The following is a 25,577-nucleotide window of genomic DNA, read 5'->3' as shown; positions in this document are numbered from 1 at the left end:
AACCTTGGTCTCATAAACTATAAATATCAATTACTAGCTCTATAATTTATTAACAGTAATCCATAATATAAAAACATAAATGAAAATTTAGGCAATGAATCTAAGAAAGGTTCTAGGCAATGAATCTAAGAAAGGTTCTAAACTACTGGCTGCAACTGTTAACTCCTTGATCTGATGATTCAGTTTTCTCAGGATGGCAGTTTAAAACTCCCAGGAATTTTTTTCACATTATATCCTCATGAAATTAAGAGTTAAATTCAATTCTCTCAAAATCTCACTCATGGACTCTTCAAAAAGTTGACAGTTAATTAATTCAGTTGTATCTCTGAGAAAATAATACTTATTGTCTGAGTCTCCTCAAGGAAAAAAAAAATTCTTCATATAGTCCGTCATTCATGACAGTTAACTGTTATCCTTCTCTTCTGTCCCAACCACAACTCTATTCCATTTCTTAAATAAAGTTATATAACAATAACCAAAGTTTTCATGCAGAATGGTGGAATGAGAGGGTCTGATAATATTGTGAAAATACAGTAAAACTAGTTGTTGAGGAAATACATTCTGAAGACTTGTATGAATGAGCCTTTTTAGATGTGAACCTGAATAAAGACCTATAAACAAATTTTCTCAAATCTTTTTCTTAGATGTGTTAATCTCCAAATAGTTAAAGATTCTCAAACATGCTATAGGCCAATATTGATTATTCAGGTCTGAGTATCCAGATTATGGATTAATTCTGGTCTTAGTTTCTCCATCTCCTTCAGAGATGTTACCTGGCTTCTGGTCACATTGAGCATTTAATGTGTGATGAATGATTGTGACCAATAAAAAGAGAATGGTTATGATATTTAGAAGGATGGGAGTGGAAATGAAAGGCAAAAAGGTTTTATCTTAACAAATAAGATTATTCATTTAATTTTGTGCAGTTATCTTCTTTTACTAAATGTACTTGACAATTTTGATAGAAGAAAAAAAAGACCTCTACTGTTGGAGCTAAAAGACTGAGCAAGGTAGCTAGAATTTTTTAGTGCTTAACATAGTTAAACCCAAGATACAAAAGAACTCCAAGAAAAATCACTTACTGTCTTTAAATTATTTTTATGGGAAATATTCTATGGATTATCAAAAATTATCATCTACCTCAATGTCTAGCATGCAGAAAGAGTTTAATAAATGCTTTCTGCTTGATTGGCTTCCATGTAGCATATTAATTAATTTCATGAGAAGCACCCAAAAATCTCTATTAGAAAATGGCTATCATGCATTCATATTACTTAAAAACTCTTCAAAGCACTTACTGAAAGCTTTACCTAATGAACCTATTTCCACTTCTTCAGTGATGTGGTTTATGGAAATGTAGAGTTATATAAAGAAAGTCCTAGAAAACAGATTTTTATTTTAAACACATAATTAGAAGATTATCCAGTTCACAAAACTAGGAGTTTAAAAAGTGCAAATTGTATATTGTGGCTTTAAGTAGCAACAATATGTTGAAGTTCTCAAAGACAAGTGCAAATCACATAAAATACACTAAGTGTTTTCATTTTCCAGTTTCAGCTTCTCTTCTAGACCTGGTTGTCCTAGGATGGATAAAAGTCGACAATAGGCTTCCCTGTTAAAAACAAAAATGAACAAGATATATTGTTACCTTCCATTCATTTAGAGTATCTATGAATTGAGAGACCCTGTGAAATATAAAATGTAAGCACTTGGTACAGGAAAAGCAATGAGTCCTTTCAAATCCATCTTTATTGTTTTGTTATAATTAAGGCCAGTGGAACTATTGAAGGCTTATTGGTTTGGCTTAAAGTGGCCCTTAATGATATCTAAGTTACAAAGTAGCCTGTAAAATTTCATTAATCTACTTAAATAATATAGCAATTAAGAGCCAAGGGATTTAAATAGGTAATGACATTCATTGTTTAATTCTTATTAAGTAGATAATAAAGATATGAAAATCAAATGGCAAATTTTTGATGTAATAAGCATTATTAGTAAAGGGAGGATAAACAGGAGGATTTCATAATAGTCTTTCTAGATTCTCCATGTTCTTCTCTACCACCTTAGATAAGAAAACCTCATTAGTTTATAAAACATTTTAAAAAGATCATTCCAGGAGTAATATTTATTTCAAATGTTCTAGTGAATAAGTAGTTATTACTGATGTCATATTATAGGGCAATTTCTCCTATATTAGCAATGTTTTCTTTCATCTCTAACTTTTCTTTACTTAAAAAAACTTAAACAATTAAAGACCAAGTAAGCACTTAGAGCTTTTTCATTTATCTTATAAAATTCCTTTATAAAGTTTGGGTTACAAATTAGTACATAAAATTAGAATCATGGAATCACAGATTTAGGACTGGAAGGGGCTTAAAAGTCACTTAGTCCAAACTCCTTACTTAACAGATTTAAAAGATAAGAAGACTGAGACCTAATGATTTCAGTTAAATGAAATATACAGAGAGCTAAGTAGCAGATTCAGGTAACAAGCATTTAATGGCAAACTTTTCCATTGTTTTTGCCAAGAAAATCCCAAAATGGGTCTCAAAGCGTCAGACATGACGGAAATGATTCAACCGAAATGTTATAGGCTAGACACTGTCTATCCAAAGTGTGAGGGATGCACAGAAAGGCAAAAACAAAGTCTCTGATTTCAAGAAACTCACATTCTAATAAAGGACATAATTGTGCAAATAGCTACATATATACAAATATACATAGCTGCAAATATACAAATATATTGTTCAGTTGTGTTTGGTGATCACAATTGTAGTTTTCTTGGCAAATATATTAACTGGAATGCTTTGCCATTTTCTTTGCCAGCTCGTTTTATAGATGTGGGACTCAGACAAAAAGGGTTAAGTGACTTGCCTGGGTCAAATAGCTAGTAAGTATCTGAGACTGGACTCAAAGTCAGCTCTTTCTGATTACTAGGATCATTGTTCTATCCACTGTAGCACATAACTGCCTAGATATAGTGTGAATGGAAGGTAATCTTACAGGAAAGGCATTATTAGTAAGAATGAAGAGTATGATTATATATTTGAGCTGAGGCTTGAAGGAAGCCAGGGAAATCAGAAGTCTGAAGGTAAAGGTTTGAAACTAATTCATTAGACTCTAGATGTGGTACCTTTTCCATTCCAACACGATCCATTTAAATGAAATTGTTGTTATTTAACATTATTAAGAAGAAATTTAATGGTAGTATTCTATAGGTCAAGTCAATTTAAGTTGAAAATTGTTATAGATGTGCTTATGTATGTACACACAATTGCTATGACTATAAAGAAAGTGATTTAAAACAAATTTTTTTGGATGAATAGTATCAGGTGTAGAGTCAGAAGGCCTGGGTTCTAATTTTAGCTCTTTAACTTGTTATCTCTATAGGCAAATCATTTAAGCTCCCTGGGCCTCAGTTTTCTCATCTACATCTGTATGTGTACAGGTTTGGACTATAAGATCTTTAAGGTCTCTTTCAGCTCTAACATGAAGAAACTGATAAGCTTTTCAAAGTAGTCATTTATGTCTAATGTAAATACTCAAAATATTGACAGTTTATCTTCAGAGTAGCTCAGCAGGTGAGAAAGCTAATTGCATTATTTTCTGATCACATTATGTTGCTTCCTCTACTTCATCTTTTCTTTAAGATAAATGAGTCACTGACCCTCTAGACCTCATATCAAATGCCGTGGTTATTTATGAAGCTCAAATCTGCCTTCAAAAGACACGGATTTGTCATTGATATGAATAAACACTATGAAAGAATATAATAGTCCAGGCTCTAAAGGTAATTCCAAAAAAAGGGTTTCCAAAAATGTTCAAAGTAACAGTAGCATATAATGAATGTGTAGTTTCCAAATGTACTTACTTTGAAACAGATGACATTCATTTGGAAGTATAATTTTTTGTAGTTATGTCAAAAAAATAAATTTCACTGCTTTATGCATGCTTATATTGATAAAGCTTTCATAACTCAAAAGATTCTACTCAATACAATTCATAAACACTATTGTACACATTTATGCTCCAGAAACTTGTTTCCTTCAAAATAAACGACTCTTATTATCATTGTCCCAAAAACCAAAATAAAATTATAAAATATACCTTTGTGCAATATTTCTGCCAAGGCCTTGTTTAAGTTCAGAGTCCTTAAGGCACTGAGTGAGTGTAGGAATCAAATTGGTAACAATTTGTTGATCTAATTCTGCCACAATTGCTAAGATGTTATAGACTTGTTGTTCATATATCATACTATAGTCTTGGACAAACTGTCTAAAGAAAAAAAAAAACAGAATACTTAAGATTATCTCTGGTACTATTCCTCAATCCAGTTTCTGCTTGCTAGGCTACTATAAACTGAACACATTAGAAGATCACTTCTAGATAGATTCTAGAAATTTTACTAGAAATATACTTCTTTAATTACAAATTATTTTTATCCTCTGTTATTAAAGAGTATTTGTATGCATAGGAGCAGCAAAAGAAAAAAATGCCTTATTCTGGTACAGGTGGGAATAAAAAGGGGAAAAATTTTTTTTCCACTGACCCCTAAAAATTCCTATTGGTTCCTGTTCCCTCTCTCCCAAATGGAATGGAGAAAAATCAGCTTTGCACCCTAAATACATGCTGAGGGCTACATGATAAAGGATGAAGTAGTAGTATCATATTCTTGAATTCAGTTTAATTCATTACAAACATATGAGCTCTGAGGGTAGAGGGAGAAAAAAATATTGAACTTGAGATAAAAAAAATCAGCATTTGAAAATTCTGATAGCTAATAGCTACCTCAGTTTTATCACTTGTAAATAGGAAATGACAATATATGCACTGGCTAGCTTATACAGTTGTTGAGAAGAGAGCATTTTGTAAATTAAAGAGAACCATATAAACATAATAGTAATAAAACTGATTCCCAGAGAATTATAATCACCAAACTTAGTCTTGGAAACTAGATGAAAAAAAAAAATGCATCTCCCTATTTTAGGAGATGAGGTAGGAGGCTGTGTATGTGGAATGTTGCACATACTGTCCAACACAGCTGATAAGGTTGCTTTTTTTCTTCACTGTCCTGGTTACAAGAGAATGCTTAGTGTGTGCAGAAAGAGAAGGAAAGGAATATATTTATATGTACGTATGTATGTATTTATGTATTTGGAAATGATAACAATGCATAAACAAAAAGCATCAAACTTTTTAAAAACCGTGAATCATTTTACCTGCATCCAACATGCTCCCATTAACTAAAGTATGTACAGTAAAGAGAATTCCAGAGAATTCCAATTTTTGATCCTGAGGGTCCTATTTTCAAAGCTCCTAAAGTCTGTGCACCTGTCATCAGGATTACTGCACTCTCCCTACCCCCAGCTCTCTCCTAACCCATGTCAGCATCTCTTCCCTACATAATCTAAAGTCAGTTCAGGTATGTTTTCCCAGACGACTTTAAAACAAAAATACAGGGTAATAAAACTGCCAAGAAGACAACAATTGAAATACTATAAACAAATAGTAACACATTATGTTTGGGATAATTAGTTATTTAAAAAACATGTTGGCTGTCAAATGGCTTGCAATAGTTTCCTTGCCAGTTGGCATATTTTCCAGTTACCTAAACACAGAAGTCAGCTGGGTGGCAGGCTCTCCTCCTGACCCCGCTTGGCAGGCTTTTACAATGTAGTCCAGGTTCTCAGTGGCTAGCCTTTTAACTAGGAGGAAAAATTATAGCATTACACAGTATGTCTGAATTGACCATCTGGATACCAGTTTTTGTGAAGACTTTATTCTCTTGATTTAGAAAAATAAATAGGCTGTTTTCTTAAAAGTATATAGTCCTTCTTTTGGTTTTCTTGGGCTGAGGATCAAGTAAGTAAAAGCTTATATCTAGTGTTGTGTTTTTTTTCTTAAATAATTACATGCATAATCCAACTTATATCCAGCACCCTCATGGCCTTCCCTAATATGCAGGTAATAAACGAGATAAAAGGAACATTCTTCTGCTACAGGTCCACCCCAAATTGTCAATGGCCTCAGGCATGTGGGCACAAAGCTATTTGCAAGGTGTCTCAGCTTCTCTTCCCCCACAAGGACTCATTTATGGAACTGCTGTCTCCCCAACCCATCCTCCCTCCCTCGGAACATATGGCAGTGAAATCAAAAGCAACATTTGTATTCAAATATACTAAAGATTGACTGAAAATAGGTTGTTTTAGAACAGTCTGTGAATCGAATAGTGCATTTTGAAGTTTATTCTGTAAAAAGTGCCAGCCCAAAGATTTCAGGTTAACCCTACTTTCTGAAAAACTGTATAAAAGCTAATAATATAGAAAACATAGCTTTAACTATAATGATCATGCTATATATATATATATATATATATATATATATATATATATATATATATATATATATATATATATATATATATATATATAAATAAAACAACAAACCCTACAGAATGTACAACTTCTGGTGATAGCATGAAAAGGCTATTAGAAATCTGAAATGTAAACTTGATAATAAGCACACTTTTTGGGGTGTTAGCTCACTAATATTTTTATGACAGATAATGAAAAAACCCAAGAGCATCAAAAAAGGAGATTTTAATTAAAAGAAGAATAAATTACATCTCGGTCCAGATAATTTAAGGCTGAAGGGAGGGAAGAGCGCAGTAATAACTAAGGAATGCTGCACTCCTTTCTCAGTAATTCAAACTAATATTAAAAATTAGATGAAATTTCATAGAGTTCAATTCAACAATCATTCCATAAGCATTTATGTGCAAGACACTGTGATAGGTATAGGAAACACAGACCCCAAACAACAACAACAAAATATTCTTTATCCTTAAGGATTTATTCTACTGGAAAAAATAAAAGATGTAATTTTTAAAATATTAGAGATGGACATCACACAGAGACAGAGACAGCATGAATCTAAGCTGGCTTCAAAGTATAACCAATGAACTTCTTAAAAGAATAGAAGTAAAGGATGTTATCAAGGAATAATATTAGAGAAAAAAAAGATGAACTATTTATGTGGCAAAAGGAAAGGGGAAAACAGATAGATGATCAAAGTTGTTCTACTGATGTCCTTACAACATCAACATAAAGTGAGGAAGCACATGGACTGGATTCTCTTTGTAAACATGTAAGAGGACATGGATCAAAGTAGTACAGGATGGGCAGGGATTAATACATTTTTTATCTGAATCTAATGATTCAAAATCCATTAAATTAATTCAAAGAGATCACAGATCGATTTGAGTACATAAACTGAGTAAATACAAAGTAGTTTCAAGATGGATAAAACCTGTTTCAGATTTTCCTACAGAGACTATAGTTACTGTTGCTGTCTTTTTAAGAGTCAGAGAAACTTGTAAAGTAAGCTACTTTTTTCCATATTTCATTCATTATTTCTTTTTAAAATTTTTTTTTTCAGTTTTGAACTTTTTCCCTTCTTTTCCTCCACCTATTAAAAATGCAAGGGGAAAAACAAATTATGAGTATGTATAGTCAGGAAAAATAAATTCTCATTTTATTCATGCCTTCTCCCCCATAAAAAAAAAGAAAGAAAAAAAATATATTTTATTTTGATTCCAGAATCAATAATTGAAGGTGGACAATACACGAGTCCTTTGGAAATGGGGTAGGTCATAGTGCTGATCAATAACTAATGTCTTTCAAAGCTATATGTCATTATATAAAATATTCTCCTGGTTCTCTTCACTAGCATCACTTCATATAAATCTTCCCAGAGTTTTCTGAAACTGTACATTTCATCATTTTTTACAACAAAATAGTATTTCATCACATTTATGTAAAATAACATATTCAGCCATTCCCAAAATGATAGACATCCCTTTAATGTCCAATTCTTTCCTATCACAAAAAAGAGCAGCTATAAATATAAATATTTGATTTCCTTAGGACATAGACATAGCAGCAGTATTGCTGGATCAAAGGGTATACATAGTTTTGTAGCTTTTTGGTCAAAGCTTCAAATTGCTCTCCAGAATGGTTTGATTGATTTATAATTCCACCAATACATTGAGTGTACTTGTTTTCCTAATACATTAGTGTACCTATGTGCCATGGTCCAGTCTAGCTCCTCTGAAGGGCTCAGAATAAGTCCTTAAATGCGAAGGTCTGGGCTAGCTCCTCTGAAGGGCTCAGAATAAGTCCTTGTCAGGATAAGCAAAAGTCCTTGCCCCACGTTGTGGACCCCAATATGTAACGTGCTATGTTGCCTCCAGAAGCTGCCAATCGCTCTCTGGGAGGAGATCTGCTGTGTCAACTCAAATCTCTTGGATAGATTCTTCTTTCTGTAGAGGGCGACTTCCCTTCCTGCAGAGAGCAACTTCAAGTCTGGTCTAGAGCAAAGACTCACTTTTTTCCTCCCGAGCTGCCCTCTTTATCCTCCCAGAGAATGGGCATGGGATAATGCAAGGGCTTCTGGGAAGAACCACTTCAACCAATGAACTTGCTCCTCCCAAGCACACAAGCCCTTCTCCAAGAATTCACAAGTCAAACTCCCAGGAAAGGCTGGAACTAGAAAATTGTCAAGTACCGACTTAGCACTTAGTAAGAACCTAATATCTTATTATCTCATTAGCACTTAGTAAGAACCTAACACCTATGAATGTTTCAGTATTCATAATTTATATATTTTTTTATCTTAGCCAATCTGATGGGTGTAAGTGGTACTTCAGAGTTGTTTTAATTTGCATTTCTGTTAATATCATTGATTTTGAGCATTTTTTTCAAATGACTGTTAATATCTTGGATTTCTTGAAAGTAAGGGTTTTGTCATTCTATGGGAGTTGTGTCAAGGCAATTTTTAAGAAAGTGAGAGAACAGTCAATGGAGATAATTTAAAAGAAATTGTGGAGGAGACAGAGTAAGAGGATGAGGAAAAACTTCTTTCTTGTGAGAATGGTCTTAACTTGTATTTTATGAATAGTTTGGAAAGAGATTAAAAGTAACAATTAAAAAAAACAACAAGATGCTAGAGAAGAGAGAAAAAAGATGAAGGGACTCTCTTTGTTGATGGAACTGTTTTAATCTTTAATTGTAAAGATAATGAAGAGAATTTGTGATAAGAAATTTTACTTTGTCTTTTGGATGGTGGAATGGATGGTGGAACCGTGTATCAAAGAATAAAGAGAAATAACGTGATGATGTCTAGGGGTTACCTGTGGTCTTTCTAATAGCTAAAATATTATAAATGTTTATTTTTAGTAACTATTGATTACATTATTAATAAATTGCATAACTACTAACTTTAATACTGAGCTATTCCTAGGATATTAGGGGTTTTTATATAGAAATTAGAAGCTCCTTATAAGGAAAAAGATTACTATTATTAAATAATTGTTGATAAATTGAAATGGGGGCTCTAAGCTAATTGATTGAAGAAGATATTTTAATTTGCTAACAAAATATCCAAAGTATCCTCCCAAAGAGTTACCTTAGAACTGAGAATTAGAATGAATGGCTCAAGTAGCAGGGTGATGGTTGACCTACAAAAACATATAAATGGATATGTATATATACATACACATATACATTAATACAAGTAAGTATAGTCAACCACAGATACAGGATGATTTTATTACAAGACATACAGGTATCAGTAAATACAAAACATTATCAAGAGGGAGATACCACTAACAAATGGGAAATCAGAAAAATCTTTAGATAGGCAGTGGTACTTCAAAGATGATAGGGAGCCTATTAGATAAAGATGAAGGAGAAGTGTATTCTAAAGCTGAAAACGGTTGCAAAACCATGAAGAAGGGTGTTGGAACAGTATCTACAGGGAACTATGAAAAATGCTGAATATTAAGGGTTTGGCCAACAGATGATGAACCATTTATAATTGTGCATTTTATGAAAATAATCTACTACTGAGGTATTGAGGTAACTAAGTGATGAATTTTTCATCCATAGCAATTCATGTAACAAAGAAAAAGATCTATTTTAGACTCCTTTTGTTTGCGCAGTACACTAAGAAACCATGGCTTTTTGATTGCCTATAATTATGAATGTAACTGTTGATATTCCAAATATGAGATATTTGTCCAATGACAGAGTCAACATAGTTGAGGAACTGCATCACATGCATACTGATATTCTTATTCTCAATTAATACAGAAGATAAAAAGTTGTTCATAGTTATACATGAAAGGATGACTAATGGGTTTTTATTATAGAGGCCAATAAAGGAATAGCCAGTATTAATTTAATTATGTGTCCAAAGGCAAATTTTTTTTTTCCCGGAAACCATAAAGTATACACACATATGAAACCATAGAGTATACACAAACACAAACACATGCACACAAGAATTGTAGCTTATGTGGTAATACCTAGAAGATGAAGTGATATAGATATTTTGAAATAACTCAAATAAGCCCCAACTAATTAAATCAAATATATGCTTTAATACTCAGTGACTTCCAAGGATAGGTAGGCATAATGGAAGAGAAGGCATTAGAAAATATGACTTAAGAATAAGAAATAAAAGAGGTTATAGATTGGACAGAAACCTCATACCTACATGTCATAAATGATTTCTTCATAGGTCAAACACTGAATAATATCATAAAAAATAGAACTGCCTATATATTTTAATAGGTAGAAAACAACAGGTAGAATAACAATGTGGAACTAATTTATGGATGAATTATCTATGTATTTCAAAATATGAATTGGTTAGAGAAAATAGAATGAACACCAAATCAGAAGAATAAAGATAAGAATATATGGCATAGTATGAGAAGTATGGAAGGGAAAACAATGGAGAAATTTCATTGCTATTGATAAACTTGATTTATATTTTATAAATAAATATATATATATATATATTTATAAATGGATATGTATATATACATACACATATACATTAATACAACTTTTTAAAATTGTTCACAATTGGTTTTATATATTTTTATATAACCCTTTCTTGTTCTTTCAAGTATACTGAAGTGTTTGTTTGTTGATGAATGTGAAGTTTATGATAATATTTTTAAAATGGTCCAAATTAAAGGGAATTCCCTATACAAAGTGAGTTCCTTCAGGCACTCCTGTTTGCACATGATATTGTGATGACTGCACCAAATATTGAAACTTTACAGATCCCCTAAAAGAGAACCCAAATCATTTAAAAGACAAAAAGTCAAGTGGATGAAGAATGCCTATTGTTTGAATAATAATATGCAGTTGAATGGATAACCCACATTCATTTGATTTACAGGTATCTCCATCTTAAAGAGACACTATAGATGTACTCCAAGTTGAATCTGTAATTGAGAGGAGGAAAAAACAATATTGATAGCATTTGAGAAATTACATAGTAATTTCAATAACAAAAAACTTCTTGGAAAAAAAAAATCTTAGTAGTAGCATTAAACTTTCGGTGATGATCTATGGATATAAATCATAGAATACCACAACTTCCAAGGAATAAAAATTGCATATATTTCAAAGGACAGTGCGATGATCAGCATAAAAAAAAATATTATCAAAGAGATGTATGACTGGAAAAGCAGATGAGTCAGTCATATATCACAAGGGAGAGATAAATGAGAGATAAATAGGTCACATGCTACATTGGCAGCCACACATCCAAAGATAGGGCAAAGCCTCTACTATTTTGGATGCATGCCCTCCTTATAGAGAATTTACAGAAGATCTGGATAAATTCCCACTGGGACTGCTATAATCCTTTGTTGATGAGGTCACAGTTCCATTGAAGGCATAGGAGACTGTAATATGCATTAGTAAAAGAAATATTCACAGAAGTGAAATTATAGCTCCTAGAATTATACACTAAAACTTCATCCCATTGAGAGACAGCATGGTATAGTGAACACTGAAGGTGGGAGTTAGGAAGACAGGTTTGAATCCTGCCTCAGATACTTACTAGCTTCTGCCCCTAAATAAATAACTTAAATTTGCAAAGATTTGGATTCTTCATCTGTAAAACTGGGGCAATCATAACATCTACTTCACAGGTTCTTTGTAAGGATGTAATAAAATAATGCATGTGAAAAACTTTGTAAACTCAAAGAGCTGTGTAAGCATATATATATATATATAAATATATATGTATATATGTATACTACATACATGTATGTATGTAGTATACTTTCTATTGAATTAAAGGGAAAATAAAATATGTACTCTATTCTTATTTCTACTTTGTTCCTAGATAAGAAAAACATATTGAAGTACTATCTGAAACAATAACTTTGAATTTCTAAGTGCTTCTGATTTGCCAACCATAAATGTATTTTAAAAAAACTAAATCTCTTTAGAAGTTACATTGTGTTTTATTTTATAAATATGTGGGATATGATGAAGAAGCCTGAATGGAGGGATTCATTTCACCAACAAAGACTAGTGATATTTTTCTGGTATCTAAAGTGGGATAATGTGTTATGGAAAAAAAGTCTAGTTTCTTAAAGGGCACATAAAGATTTATGAGGCAAGAAAGGCAGAAGGAAAAGAGCATATTAGATCGCCATCTACAAAGCCATGGATTTACTAACATTATGGTATACAAAGCTGCCAAAACAACAATCCAGACAAGTAATGTTTATGCTTGGGGAAAAATAATTATCTTTGCCAAGACTTCTAAAAATCTAGATGTAGTGTATTAAAATTTTATTTAATTAATATAAAATCATTCTTCTTCCCATTAATCCTTAGGGAGAAATCAAGTATTTTCTATGATTTTCCAAATGGACCTTTTCACATTAGTCCTCAAGGAGAAACAATTTTCTCTCTAAGCAGGAACACAATTCAGGGCTTAATGCTGTTCCTTCAGCTGGCAAAAGGAATCAATGCAGAGACCTCTAGAGAATCCTATATGCCATCAATGTTGATGATATGATCCATTTACTTGCAAGAATTGAACAGCAAATTTCAATCCCTGAATCCTGATCCCATTCATGATAAAGCACTTTACAATCTTTGAAACAATATGTTGATCATAATCTCGTACTTTTAACTGCCTTAAAGTCTTAAAATATACAGTAGAAATCACTTCGCTGTATGTATAACTCTGGGCAGGTTAGTTTCCTTCTCTATATATCTCAGTTTCATTTGATGACTCATGCTTGTAATCACTGCTATTGTCAGGGGCCAAGGCTGATAGAATGCTTAAACTCAGGAGGTTTTCTTTTGGTTTTCTTTCCATTTATTTATTTTTCATTGCTTTGATTTTTAAAAAATTGTATTAAAGCTTTTTATTTTTTTAAAACATATGCATGGAAAATTCTTCAGCATTTAACCCTTGCAAAACCTTGTGTTTCAATTTTTTCCCCTTCCCCCATCCCCTCCCCTCAATGGTAAGTAGTCCAATATATATTACACATGGTAGAAATATATGTTAAATTTAATTATTGCATACATATTTATACACTTATCTTGCTGCACAAGAAAAAATAAAATCAAACTGGAAAAAAATGAGAAAAATAAAATGCAAGCAAACAACAATAAAAGGAGTGAAAATGCTATGTTGTGATCCACATTCAGTTCCCATAGTGCTTTCTTAAGGTATATATGTCTCCCTTCTTCACAAGATCATTAGAACTGGTCTGAATCAAATCATTGTTGAAGAGAGCCATGTCCATCAGAATTGATCATTATATAATCTTTCTGTTGCCCTGTATAATGATCTCCTGGTTCTGTTTGTTTCACTTAGCATAAATTCCTGTAAGTCTCTCCAAGCTTCTCTAAAATGAATGATCGTTTGTTTTAGAACAATAATATTCCACAACATTCATATACCATAACTTATTCAGCCATACTGATGGGCATCCATTCAGTTTCCAGTTTCTTGCCACCACAAAAAGGGCTGCCACAAACATTTTTGCACATGTGGGTCCCTTTCCCTTCTTTAATATCTTTTTGGGATATAAGCCCAGTAGAAACACTGTGGATCAAAGGGTATAGTTTGATAACTTTTTAAGCATAGTTCCAAATTGCTCTCCAAAATGGCAGGATCAGTTCACAATTCCAAAATGTGTCCCAGTTTTCCTACATCCCCTCCAACATTTTGTCATTATCTTTTCCTGTCATTTTAGCCAATTTGAAAGGTGTGTAGTGGTAACTCAAGAGTTGTCTTAATTTGCATTTCTCTGATTAATAATGACTTAGAGCACCTTTTTATATGATTAGAAATGATTTCAATTTCTTCAACTGAAAATTGTCTGTCCATATCCTTTGACTATTTATCAATTGGAGAATGCCTTGAATTCTTATGAATTTGAATCAATTCTCTATATATTTTAGAAATGAGGCTTTTATCAGAACCTTTGAATGTAAAAATGTTTTCCCAGTTTACTGCTTCCCTTCTAATCTTGTCTGCATTTGTTTTTGTTTGTACAAATTTTTTTTAACTTTATATATTCAAAATTATCTATTTTATGATCAATAATGATCTCCAGTTCTTCTTTGGTCATAAATTCCTTCCTCTTCCACAGATCTGAGAGGTAAATTATCCAATGTTTGTTTATAGTATCACTCTTTATGCTTAGATCATGAACCCAAAATTTTGACCTTATCTTGGTATACAGTGTTAGGTGTGGGTCAATACCTAGTTTCTGGTATACTAGTTTCCAATTTTCCCAGCAGTTTCTGTTTTTTAGTGGAACTCAGGAGTTTTGACCTACAATAAGGGCTAAAGAAATGGAGCAGCCCATATTAAACAGGGGACCAATATGATGGGCTCTGGGGAGCAAAGGGAAGACCAGGCTAAGAAAAGGGGAACCAGCCCAGGTGGAAAATTAAATAGACAATAGTATCCAAACCAATCAATAATTGGCCTGTGAGTAGCTACTAAACCCACAGTCTGAATAGGATAGAAGACCAGACCTCAAAAATAAAATAAAATAAAATGACCTATATATTATCACCTTTTACCCTAAATATCATGAGCAAAAGAGGCAATATATGTAAAAGAGATAAACCTTTTAAACATTGCATAATATTGTCATTATTCTTCACTGATAAATATATTAAATATATTAATAAACTCACCCTGTGGTTCATTGACCAAGAGCAAACATTTCAATACACTCGGTAAGAGCTGTTCCATATCACCAATGTCCATCTTGGTTTTCGTGAAAAGTTCAAGAATGAAAGCCAGAATGGATGCTAAGCGAGGGGGTGGTGAAGATCCTTTAAATTGAATATAGGATTTCCTAAAATAAGAAATGTGTCCATGTTTTTTTTTGGTTAAGGCAGAACCAAACAATATATCATTTCAGGATGATATCAAAATGAATAATAAACAGTTTTTAAATGTTAAATTTAACTCCCTTTTGAAGATCTATGATTGTATTTTACTGTATTTCTATTCCATTACACACAAGAAATGAAATCTCCAGTAAATAGTTTTAGAGCTGAATTAGATTTTAAGAGGTCAGTTAGTCTGCTCCCTCGTTTTTTAGATCTAGGAAACTGAGGCCTAGAAAAGGCAAGTCAAGTCACATAGCTACTAAGGGGAGGGTCTGAGATGACCTATGTATAACAGTAGGGCAAAGGAATGCTACATAGGAAAACTATGAGTGGAACAGGAGGTAGGTTCAAATGAAATAATATCCATAAGATTTTTAGCTGAATGCCTTGGACATAAAAGATACTTAATAATTACTTATTCCTTCTTCTTTCTCTCCTTATTATGGTGAGAGCTAGAGATGACAAATGCATTAATAGACACAAAACAGAAAGAGATTGAGAGAAGATCTAAAAAAGAAAATGGAAGAGAATTATAAGGACAATGAGGTAGGGATTAGCTGCAATATATACCAATAGAAGAAATACTCATATAAATGAGAACATAGATCCAGTGATGTATTGAAGAACTAAATATCTCTCTGGTGTTCTGAAAACCATTTGGGCTTAATAAACATTATGAAAACTCTATGAATGTCCCAACAAAACTATCTTATTAAATCTACTAATGCTTTTTGTTTTTCTATCACCACTATTACTAGAAATAATACCATGCCGAACATACAATATAGACTAAAAATGAATCTTCCATTATAAGGAAAAAACCAACAATCCCAAACATTTAGGAGGAAGAAAAATCCAAACTCTTACAGTGATCGTATCTGACAATGGATGCTATAATGTATCCTAGAAATTTCCCATCTCTCTATAGAAAGGAGAAATATGTTTCAGTTTCTTTTCTTCTAGATCATTATAGATTTAATGTTAGATGTCAAATGGGCTTAATAATAATTGAAAAGTCAAACCTACACTGCTATGCATTCTATAATAGCCCAATCTGGTGGTTTAAGAGTAAATAAAGCCATACGCTTTGCCCAAAAGGCTTTATCTGTGAACTGATTATTTTTTCATAGCACAAGCCTTATTCTTTTGCTTCTGCTGTAAAATATACAGCATATTCTCCAAAGAAAAATAGAACCATTTCCTTCTTATGATCCTCTTTGGAGGGAAGAAAACAGGGAAATGGAGGCAGGGAAGAGATAAGTACAGATTCTCCCATCCTCATATAAACAAAGAAATCCTTTATATGAGTTAACATTCTCATCTCACACTGTACCCTATCCTTTAACTGGCAGGTTAAGGAATGTGCCCGAATAAAAAAATTCCTATAACTATTCAGAGATACACCAAAGATGTTTGATAAGGGAATCTTCTACTTTGATATAATGACAATACTCAAAGAGGCAGCCCCTAAATTTCTATATTTTTCTATTTCTATATAATGGCAATCATTACATTTCTCAAAAGAAACTTTTAAATTTTCTCTACTCATACAGACACTATGCTAATTCAGGCCCTCATCACTACTTACCTGGACTACCCCACTAGTCTCCTATTTAGTATTCCTACCTCATTTATTTCCATAATCCAATTTGTTATTCACTATGCTGCCTAAATAGATTTTCTTTGAGAACATGTTTGTCCATGTCATCTCCTCTACTCAATAAATTGGTAGCTATTTATTACCTCTAGGATCAAATATACACTCTAACATTTAAATCTCAAAAAAATCTGGTGCCTTTTGACCTTTCTATTCTCTACTCATAGCTTTCTCCATGCATTTTACAATCTAGCCATACTGGCCTGTTTGCTGGTTAGCACACCCAACATTCCATTAGCTATTTCAAAGCTTTGATTCTGGTTCGTTCCCCACATGTCTGGAATATAACTCTTTCCTCTTCTGGGCCTCTTAGAATCCCTGATTTTCTTCTATACTCAGCTCAAGCATCACCTTCTACATAGAAGTCTTTTTTTAATCACTCTAGTTTCTTATACTCTCTATCCCCACATTAGCTCATTTATTTTATATATATATATATATATATAAAATAAATTGTATAATTGTATCATCCTTAAAATGAAAGGGAATGGAATAGGTAATCGCTAAGATCCCTTCAAATCTAGGATGCTTTGAGTGTCAGGTCACCATGGAGACAAACTATCCTGTGACAAGGAATAGTAATTTCTTTTTTGTTGAAAGCTAGAGCATGAAAGTAATACCTTTCCTTGAATTTTAAAGGAAAAAAAAATGCAGGAAATAGAGAAAAAGGAAGCTTGGTTTAAGAAGACTGAGCTAATGAGTTTATATTCTGACCTACAAACAATAGGGAACTCAAAAGATTTTTCAGTCAAGTATCACATTTTGAAAGTGATGTTTAAGGAAGATGCATGTGGCAATGGTACATAAGAATAAGTAGAAAGAGCAGGGACTGGGGATAGAAACTTATTACTGCAGTGGTCTAAATATGAGTTGACAACAGAAGGGGGAATGGAAAGGCAGGGATGAATTCAAAACATAAAAGAAGAATCAATAAAACCAATTAGATATGAAAGACAAAGAATGTAAGGTCAAAGATGACTCAAATTTCAAGCCTAAAGTTATAGGAAAATGAATCCAAGTACAGGGAAAAAAAAAAAAAAAAAAAAAGGAAGCAAAAGTAGAAAGGACAACTTGTTTGGGGTCTACAGGAAGAAGAGGGTGGGTGTCATGCTGGAGAAGAAATCCTTGGTCTCAGACAAGACCAGTTTCAGGTATCCACTTGATATATATATAGGCTATTGCAAATGTTTAGCAGACAGCTAGATATGGAGAGCAGACAGTTCTCTCAAAAGAGAAGTTAGAGCTGGAGATGTAAGATAAAGACTTTATAGGTGATGGTGAAAGAAATTAACTCTACATTATCCAAGGATGATTTGAACTGCAGTATATTCAAGTCTGTGGAATGATTTGGGCTTCTGTACTATAAAAAGTCAAAGTTACTCATTTTACCTATCCTATCCTTGATACCTCTTTTGTAAGGTGAGAGAATTGAACCAGAGGACCCAAAATACATTTTTCTTGTAAATTCTAGAGTACTATGATTCTTTTGCAGGGTTTAAGGATATTCTCTATCAGAAAGTTCAATAAACAGTGAACAGAAAGAAAATAAATTCCATGAATACATACTAAGGGAATAGAGGTGGGGGTTTGTGAATATAATATTTTATTCCTGACTCTAATGCTTAAGCATAGAAACTATGGTTTAGCAAAACCTTTGGTCCCAAATAAAGTCATAAAAGAAGCCCAAAGAATTGTGTATTAATTTATAATCTAGTTCCTGGAAAGAAATGAATTACTGGATATAAAAAAGATTGAAATTAAATGGTCCTCACACTACTGCTTTTTTCTTGATCACCTTTCACCTTTTAGCTTACCTTGATGTGATTTTCTCTCTTTTCAAATTCTTCAAACCTATTTATTATGAAAGATCCATCGAAAGCACCAAGAACAAGGTGAAACATTACCTGAATAGAGGATGTAACTGTATTTGTTATAAAGCTAACAAAGGGTGCAATTTTAGTGGGAGAATTATTTTTGTTTTTTAAAGATGGATCTTATTCTCCTAAAAATCAGTATCTAAAACCTTAAAGCAGGTATAGAGAAAGCAAGGATAGCTTTCCATAAGAAACACAAATGCCAGGAAAAAGACTATGGAAAATGGAATTTGGTGATTTTTCATTAGAAATATAAGAATTTAAAAAATGAAAATTTTCCAAAGTAGAAAGGTTTGAAACAATACATACTAATATATATATATATATGTATATATATGTTAAAATTTTAAGAAAATTGGGGGTTGTAACATATTTTTTGCACAATCACTTAAACTGTCCAGAAACACTTAAAACAGATAATACATTGTCTAAATTTTAGTTTAAGTTTCCCTTTTATTTAACATTAGAGTAATTTCCTAATGTGGTGCCCCTCTACTTCCAAAATGAATCCTTTCTTATAACAACAATAACAAAAGTAAATCATATTATTAAAAAAGGTCTATAAAGCTATCTTATATGATTGATAGCATTTATATGGAATACTCTAACCCCATCCTCACAGTTGCCGACCTTTTCCTTTTCTCTAGGATGGAGACTGGTCATTGCAACTAATCTTTTTTTTTTTTTTGTACTTTTTTCATTTATATTATTATAGTCATAGTCTCTTGATATTATTTATTTTATTTTGCACAAATTCTTAATATTCTTTCATACTGCTTTAAATATTTAATATTCAATTTTTAAAAAACAGAATATTTTATTGCATTTACATACTATAATTTGTTCAGCAACTCTTCAATTTTTAGGTACCACTTTGTTTCCAGGTTTTTTAGTACTATAAGAAGTGCTTCTCTGAATATTGCATTATTATTTATTCTAGGGTATGAATGTTTAAAGCCATGGCTTTTAAAGCTCTTTATTATACCTAATAGTAGGGTATGGTTAGTAATTTTTTTTAGCAGTAAGACCAACTGTAAAATACATTTATTTTTAATTTTTTTTTTTAAATTTGATAGCATTTTAATAACTTAAAAAAAAAAAAAAAAACAAACACTAAAGGAAAATTTGGCTTGCAATGATCACCTTTTCCCCTGTATTTACTGTTACCTTATTACTTGCACAACAATTTTCTGAAGACATGCAATTTTGGATGTGGTGGCTGATCTGCTCAAGGCCAAGAGAACAGGATGTTGTTCAAGGACTTGAAGAGATGGGGAAGCTGGCAGAAAACGCCCAATATATTGCTCAACAATATTCCCTAGTAGTTGGTTCAAATAGGCATTCTGAGTTTGCGAATGACAACAGATAACACACATTCCCTGAGTGAGAAATAAAAAGAAAAATGCAATAAATAAAAGAGGGAAATATAAAGACTATGCCAAACAAAAAGAACAAACACGGGCACTTCTATTCAATTTCATTTGTTAGAATTTTAAGTTGACAAATACATCCCATCATTATATAATTTATAATACAGAGTATATAATTTATTATTAAAATCAAGAACTGAACTTGTATGGTCCTTGAAATGATTCCAGAGTATGTGATGCATGATGCATACTTGGGAGCAAAATAATGACCTCTATACTGTATTTCTGTAATATTTTTATATAGGAAAAGCAATAAATAGTATTTCATGGCTGCACAGACTCTTTACTTTCTTCTCCTTCTCAATACTCAGATTGTATGTCCCTCAGAGATTGAAGAAGAATTCAGGGGAAAAAGTCTACAAAACTTCTTTAAAACATACTTTAAATTCTACTTTCAGATGGTCATCAAAAACTCCCCCAAAAAAGAATATGAGAGAATGAATTCATGATAGAAAATTTTTATATTAAGGAATGTGTTTTTGTTAATATTAAGGTACAAAATGATATTGTTTCATTTTTGTCTTTGTATTCACAGTACCTAGCAGAGTTCCTGGCACAGAGCAGGTACCTAATAAATGTTTTGTGAGTGATAGAGTGACCATGTCTAACAATTTGTCCACTGTTCTAGTAAGAACATTTTAAGAAGTAAACAAGAGGGACATAGTTTTTAGGCTCAAATGATTTCTAGATCTAGTTCATGTGGTTTTATACTACATGCAAAACAAAGCCATTTACTCTCATCCTAATGTAAGTTCAATATCACTATCTGAATAAAAAAAATGTGCCAAAATCAGCACAAGGTCCAAAATCTTCCACTCCATCATCAGCTAAATATTGGGACTTTATAAAGTGGGCATCTGTCAGATTATAGGTGACCTTACGTAAATACATTTTGGGGTGTTTCTGAGGATTTCTAAAGTAAATTCTAAATTGACAAAACCTCTAGAGCTGATTCAGCAGAAGATGGAAATTCTGAGAATCTGCTTATGCTTCCACTAGACAGTGCATACTAAGTTCCAAACAATATGCTATAAAAGTAAAAATATTTTAGCATATGTATAACACATTTTAAAAAGAGTATGTATGTATATACGCACATTAGTTAGTGTACACACACACACACACACACACACACACACACACACACACACACACACACACACATTCAATTTTACCAAAGGAATAAAGAAATAAAATCACTTGAGAATTTGATTATATTTTACATCAATGAATTATGGTTTTCCTCAAGCAAAGTATCTGTTAGTCATGCTACCACAGCATGAGTATTTTTTTAAATCAATATTACACTTTGAAGAATAACAACAATAAGACAAAAACATAAAAGATAATATATAATGAAAATTAGATCAGAAACTAAAGGTAGCTATGCATAAAAAAATCAAGTTGAAAAATGGCCAAACTTGGCTCTTTTCAATGATAAGGTGATTCAAGGAAATTTCAATAGATTTGTGATGGAAAGAGCTATCTGCATCCAGAGAGAAAACTATGGAGAATGAATGTGGATCAAAGCATAGTATTTTCACTTTTGTTGTTGTTATTTGCTTGTTTTTTTTTCTTTTTTTCCCACCTTTTGATTTGATTTTTCTTGAGTAACATGATGAATATGGAAATATGTTTAGAAGAATTGCATATGTTTAAGCTATATTGGATTGCTTGCTCTCTAGGGGAGGAGGTGTGGGAGAAGGAAAAAGTTGGAACACAGGGTTTTGCAAAAGTGAATGTTGAAAACTATCTTTTCTTGTATTTGGAAAAATAAAAAGCTATCAAAAATCAAAAGAAAAATGATCAAAAGTTGTCTGTACTAAACACTTTAGTTATGAAAGACCAAAAACTGACAATGTTAAAATAGTGTTTCCTACAAAAACAATGATATTGAGTGTTGACACAAATGTTTCTCTGCTTAATCAATATTCTAGGAACAATGAAAATATATATATATATGTATGTATATATATATATATATATATATATATATATATATATATATATATAATCCTGTTACAATTTTTTAGTCATGATCCTCTGTGCATCTGTGAAGGCTTGTTTTCATATAACATACATACTCTGTCCCAATCCCTGAGCCTATGGCTGAAGCCTTTTCAGTTTGATTAGATCTACCAAAGATCACCTACTGCTGGCAATTTATCTTCACAATATATGGCTTATGGGCTTCTTTTTCTAATTTTTTTTTCCCTCGCTTCTGGATTTCGTAAATTCACTAAGTCCAAAATAGAATTCATTATCCTTCCTCTGAAATGCTCCTCTCTCCCACCCCCCACATTTCTTGAACTTTCCTATTACTGTTGAAGATACCACCATCATTCTACTCACTCAGGTTAGCAATCTCATTGTCATCTTCAACTCCTTACTCTCATATACCCAAACAGTTTCCCAATCCTGAGTTTTTTATCTATAGTATCTCTCATATCTCTCCCCATCACTCTAATAGGACCTCATCACATTTCATCAAGACTATCATAACAGCCTTCTCCTTGATGTCTCTAATTTAAACCTTTCCACTTTACAATATATACCATTTATGTGATTTTTCTAAAGTTCAAATCTGATTGAATATGAAATTTGTCTGGCATTTAAAATTCTCTACAACCTGGAAACTTCCTATCCTTCCAGTTTTTTTATACATTACATTACATACCTCATACATTCCAGCCACATTGATCTACATGCTGTTCCTCATATTCAATGTTTCATGTCCTACTTTAGCAACTTTGGATTGGATTTTTTTCATGTCTGGAATTCTCTTATTTCTCAACTCTGCCTCTTAAAATCCTTAGCTTTTCTTTAATCTCAAATCCCCAACTACTGGCTATTCTCACTGTTTACCAACATATCCACATTATATCTTCCTTACACTCAAAAAATCTTCACTTGATCCATCCATCCCCAATAGCTATGGTCCCATAATTTTCTACCCTTTTATGACTAACTTACTTATGCATCCCCCCTACTTCCTTTCCCATCACTTTCTTCTTAACTCTATAAAATGTGGCTTCTGATCTCATAATTCAACCAGAATTGGTCTCTCCAAGGTTATTAATGATCTCTTAATTACAAAATCTAACAATCTTTTTTCAATCATCTTCTTACTTGACTTTTTGGTATTTTTGAGTCTGTCAATCACCCTCTGTTTCACTGTGATATTATATTTTTTTCCTAGGTTTTTGTGACTGTTCTCTTCTGATTCTACTTGTCAGACCATTTCCTGTCTCTTTTGGCAGATCTTCATCCACATCAGACCCAGTAATGGTTGAGGTTCTATACAACTATGTTTTAGGCCTTCTCTTCTCCTGTGCTATTTTATTTGGCAATCTCATCAGTTATCTTGGATTTAATTATTATCTCTTTTACAGATAAGTCTCAGAACTACCTTTCCAGCAATAAACTCTCTCAAACACTGACCTCATATCTCCAACAGCCTATTTTACTCAAACTGGATGTCTAGGATACATCTTAAAGTCAACTTGTCTAAAACTGAACTCATTAGTTCTCCCTCTAATTCCTCCCCTTTTCCTAACCTTATTACTGTTGATGGGTATCCAACATCCTCTCAGTTACTCAGACTCACAAGTTAGGTCTCATACTCTACTTCTCACTCTCTCTCATCTAGAATATCCAATCAGTGCTCAAATCCTATTGCTTTTACCTTTATAATATTTCTCACATACACCCTTCTCTTTTCTGACACTGCCAATACCCTGATGCAGATTCATCACTTCAGCCCTGGACAGCTGCAATAGCCTAATGGTTGGTCTCCTTGTCATAAGCCTTCCTCCACTTCAAGTTCAATTTACATTTGGCTGTTGAATTGAACTTCCTAAAGAAAGGTCAGATCATACCATATTGGAAGAGCACCTCCCTCTAATTCCAAAAACTCCAGTGTTTCTCCCTTACCTCTAAGATCAAACAGAACATTCTCTATTCAGTATTCAAAAACTTTCATAACTGAGCTCCTTATTCTTCTTCCTGTATTCTATGAACCAGTAACACTCTTTTCCATTGTTATTCATAAAAACCATTCCATCTCTTGACTCTGAAATTGTTTGTGTTTGGAATGCTCTCCCTCTCCTAGCTTTCATGGTTTCCTTCAAGTCTCAACTACAATCCCACTTTTTGCAAGAAGTCATTTTCAGTCCTCCATCTTATTGTTTTCCCTCTGAAATTACTTCCAAATTATCCTGTACATATCTTATTTGTACTTTTTGTATATAATACAGAATCACTGTTATTCATAACATCATTGTTAATGATGAATAATTTTCTCAAATAGACAAATCAAGTTCTATTGTCCAAAATGAAAGCAATAAAAACACATCTTCTGAATCTCCCATAACATTGAGAGTTCCTTGAAATAGGGAGTTTTTTTGTTTGTTTTTTGCTTTTCTCTGTATCCCCAGTTCTTAGCACAACACTTGGGATATAATGGGCACTTGATAATGCCTCATTGACTAAGATTTAGCTCAAAGCCCACTTTCTGTAGAGGGTTTCTCCCAGTACCTCCAGCTATTAGTGTTCCCTCCACTATATTATCAAGTATTTACTATTTCTCTATCTTACATATACCTATTTATATGCATTTTGTTTCCCTCAATGAAATGTAAGTGCCTTGAAAGCAGAGACTGTTTTCACTTTTTCATGGATCCCTGGCACTTTTAACAGTGCTTTTCACATAGCAAGTCCTTAATGAAGATTTGCTTATTGATTGATCACATCATTCTTCACTCTACTTATTAACTCCAGTGGCTCCCTATTACTTCTAAGATCAATATAAACATCTGTGTCATTTAAATCTACTCACAATATAGCCTTTCTTGCATATTATTCTCCTCCATACATTCTACAATTATCATACTGGCCCCATTGTTCTACATACACCCCATCTCCAATCACACCTCTACCTTATTTGTCTCCTTTGTTTGCATTCTATTCTCATTTTTACCTTTTGAAATCTCTAGTTTCTGTCCAAAAAGAGCTTAAGTATCATCTCTTACTGGATACTTTTTTTGATTCTCTATTCCCTGGGAGTACTCCTTTGCCAAATCACCTGATATCCATTCAATTTGCATATATTTTGCATATCTTTATCTCTCCCTGTTTTGAATGCAGGCTCTGCCTGCATTTTGGTCTTTAGAACCTAATGTCTAACACATAGCAAGCACTTTATAAAACAAACAAAAAAATTGGTATTAAAATAAAATATAAGAACTGGATATGTTTCTTCAGTGGTATAATGAATGATTGTCAGTGAGGGAACTTCTTCAACCAACCTGGTCAACAACTTCTTTGAAAATTATAGAGCTACCTAGTACACAGATAGATTAATTTCCTTGCT

The 25,577-nt window shown here is 32.6% G+C and overlaps 1 protein-coding gene across 2 annotated transcripts in view; it reads right to left on the bottom strand.

Annotated features, from left to right (window-relative positions):
- Positions 1-1,378: 1,378 nt before the first annotated feature.
- The window catches only part of MMS22L (MMS22 like, DNA repair protein), a 156,586-nt gene continuing 132,387 nt past the window's right edge, over positions 1,379-25,577 (bottom strand). For both annotated transcript variants that reach the window (XM_074310240.1, XM_074310241.1), the window contains exons 21-25: positions 19,944-20,155; positions 15,045-15,208; positions 5,609-5,705; positions 4,108-4,275; positions 1,379-1,612 (exon numbers count right to left, since the gene is read on the bottom strand). In XM_074310240.1, coding sequence (XP_074166341.1) covers positions 1,531-1,612; positions 4,108-4,275; positions 5,609-5,705; positions 15,045-15,208; positions 19,944-20,155 — 723 coding nt within the window. In that variant the 3' untranslated portion in view covers positions 1,379-1,530. The remainder of the gene's footprint in view (positions 1,613-4,107; positions 4,276-5,608; positions 5,706-15,044; positions 15,209-19,943; positions 20,156-25,577) is intronic.

This window comes from Sminthopsis crassicaudata, chromosome 4 (assembly GCF_048593235.1).
Source record: "Sminthopsis crassicaudata isolate SCR6 chromosome 4, ASM4859323v1, whole genome shotgun sequence".
Lineage (NCBI taxonomy): Eukaryota > Metazoa > Chordata > Mammalia > Dasyuromorphia > Dasyuridae > Sminthopsis > Sminthopsis crassicaudata.
The sequence above is the reverse complement of the archived record's forward strand: the minus strand, read 5'-3'. Positions and strand labels throughout refer to the sequence as shown.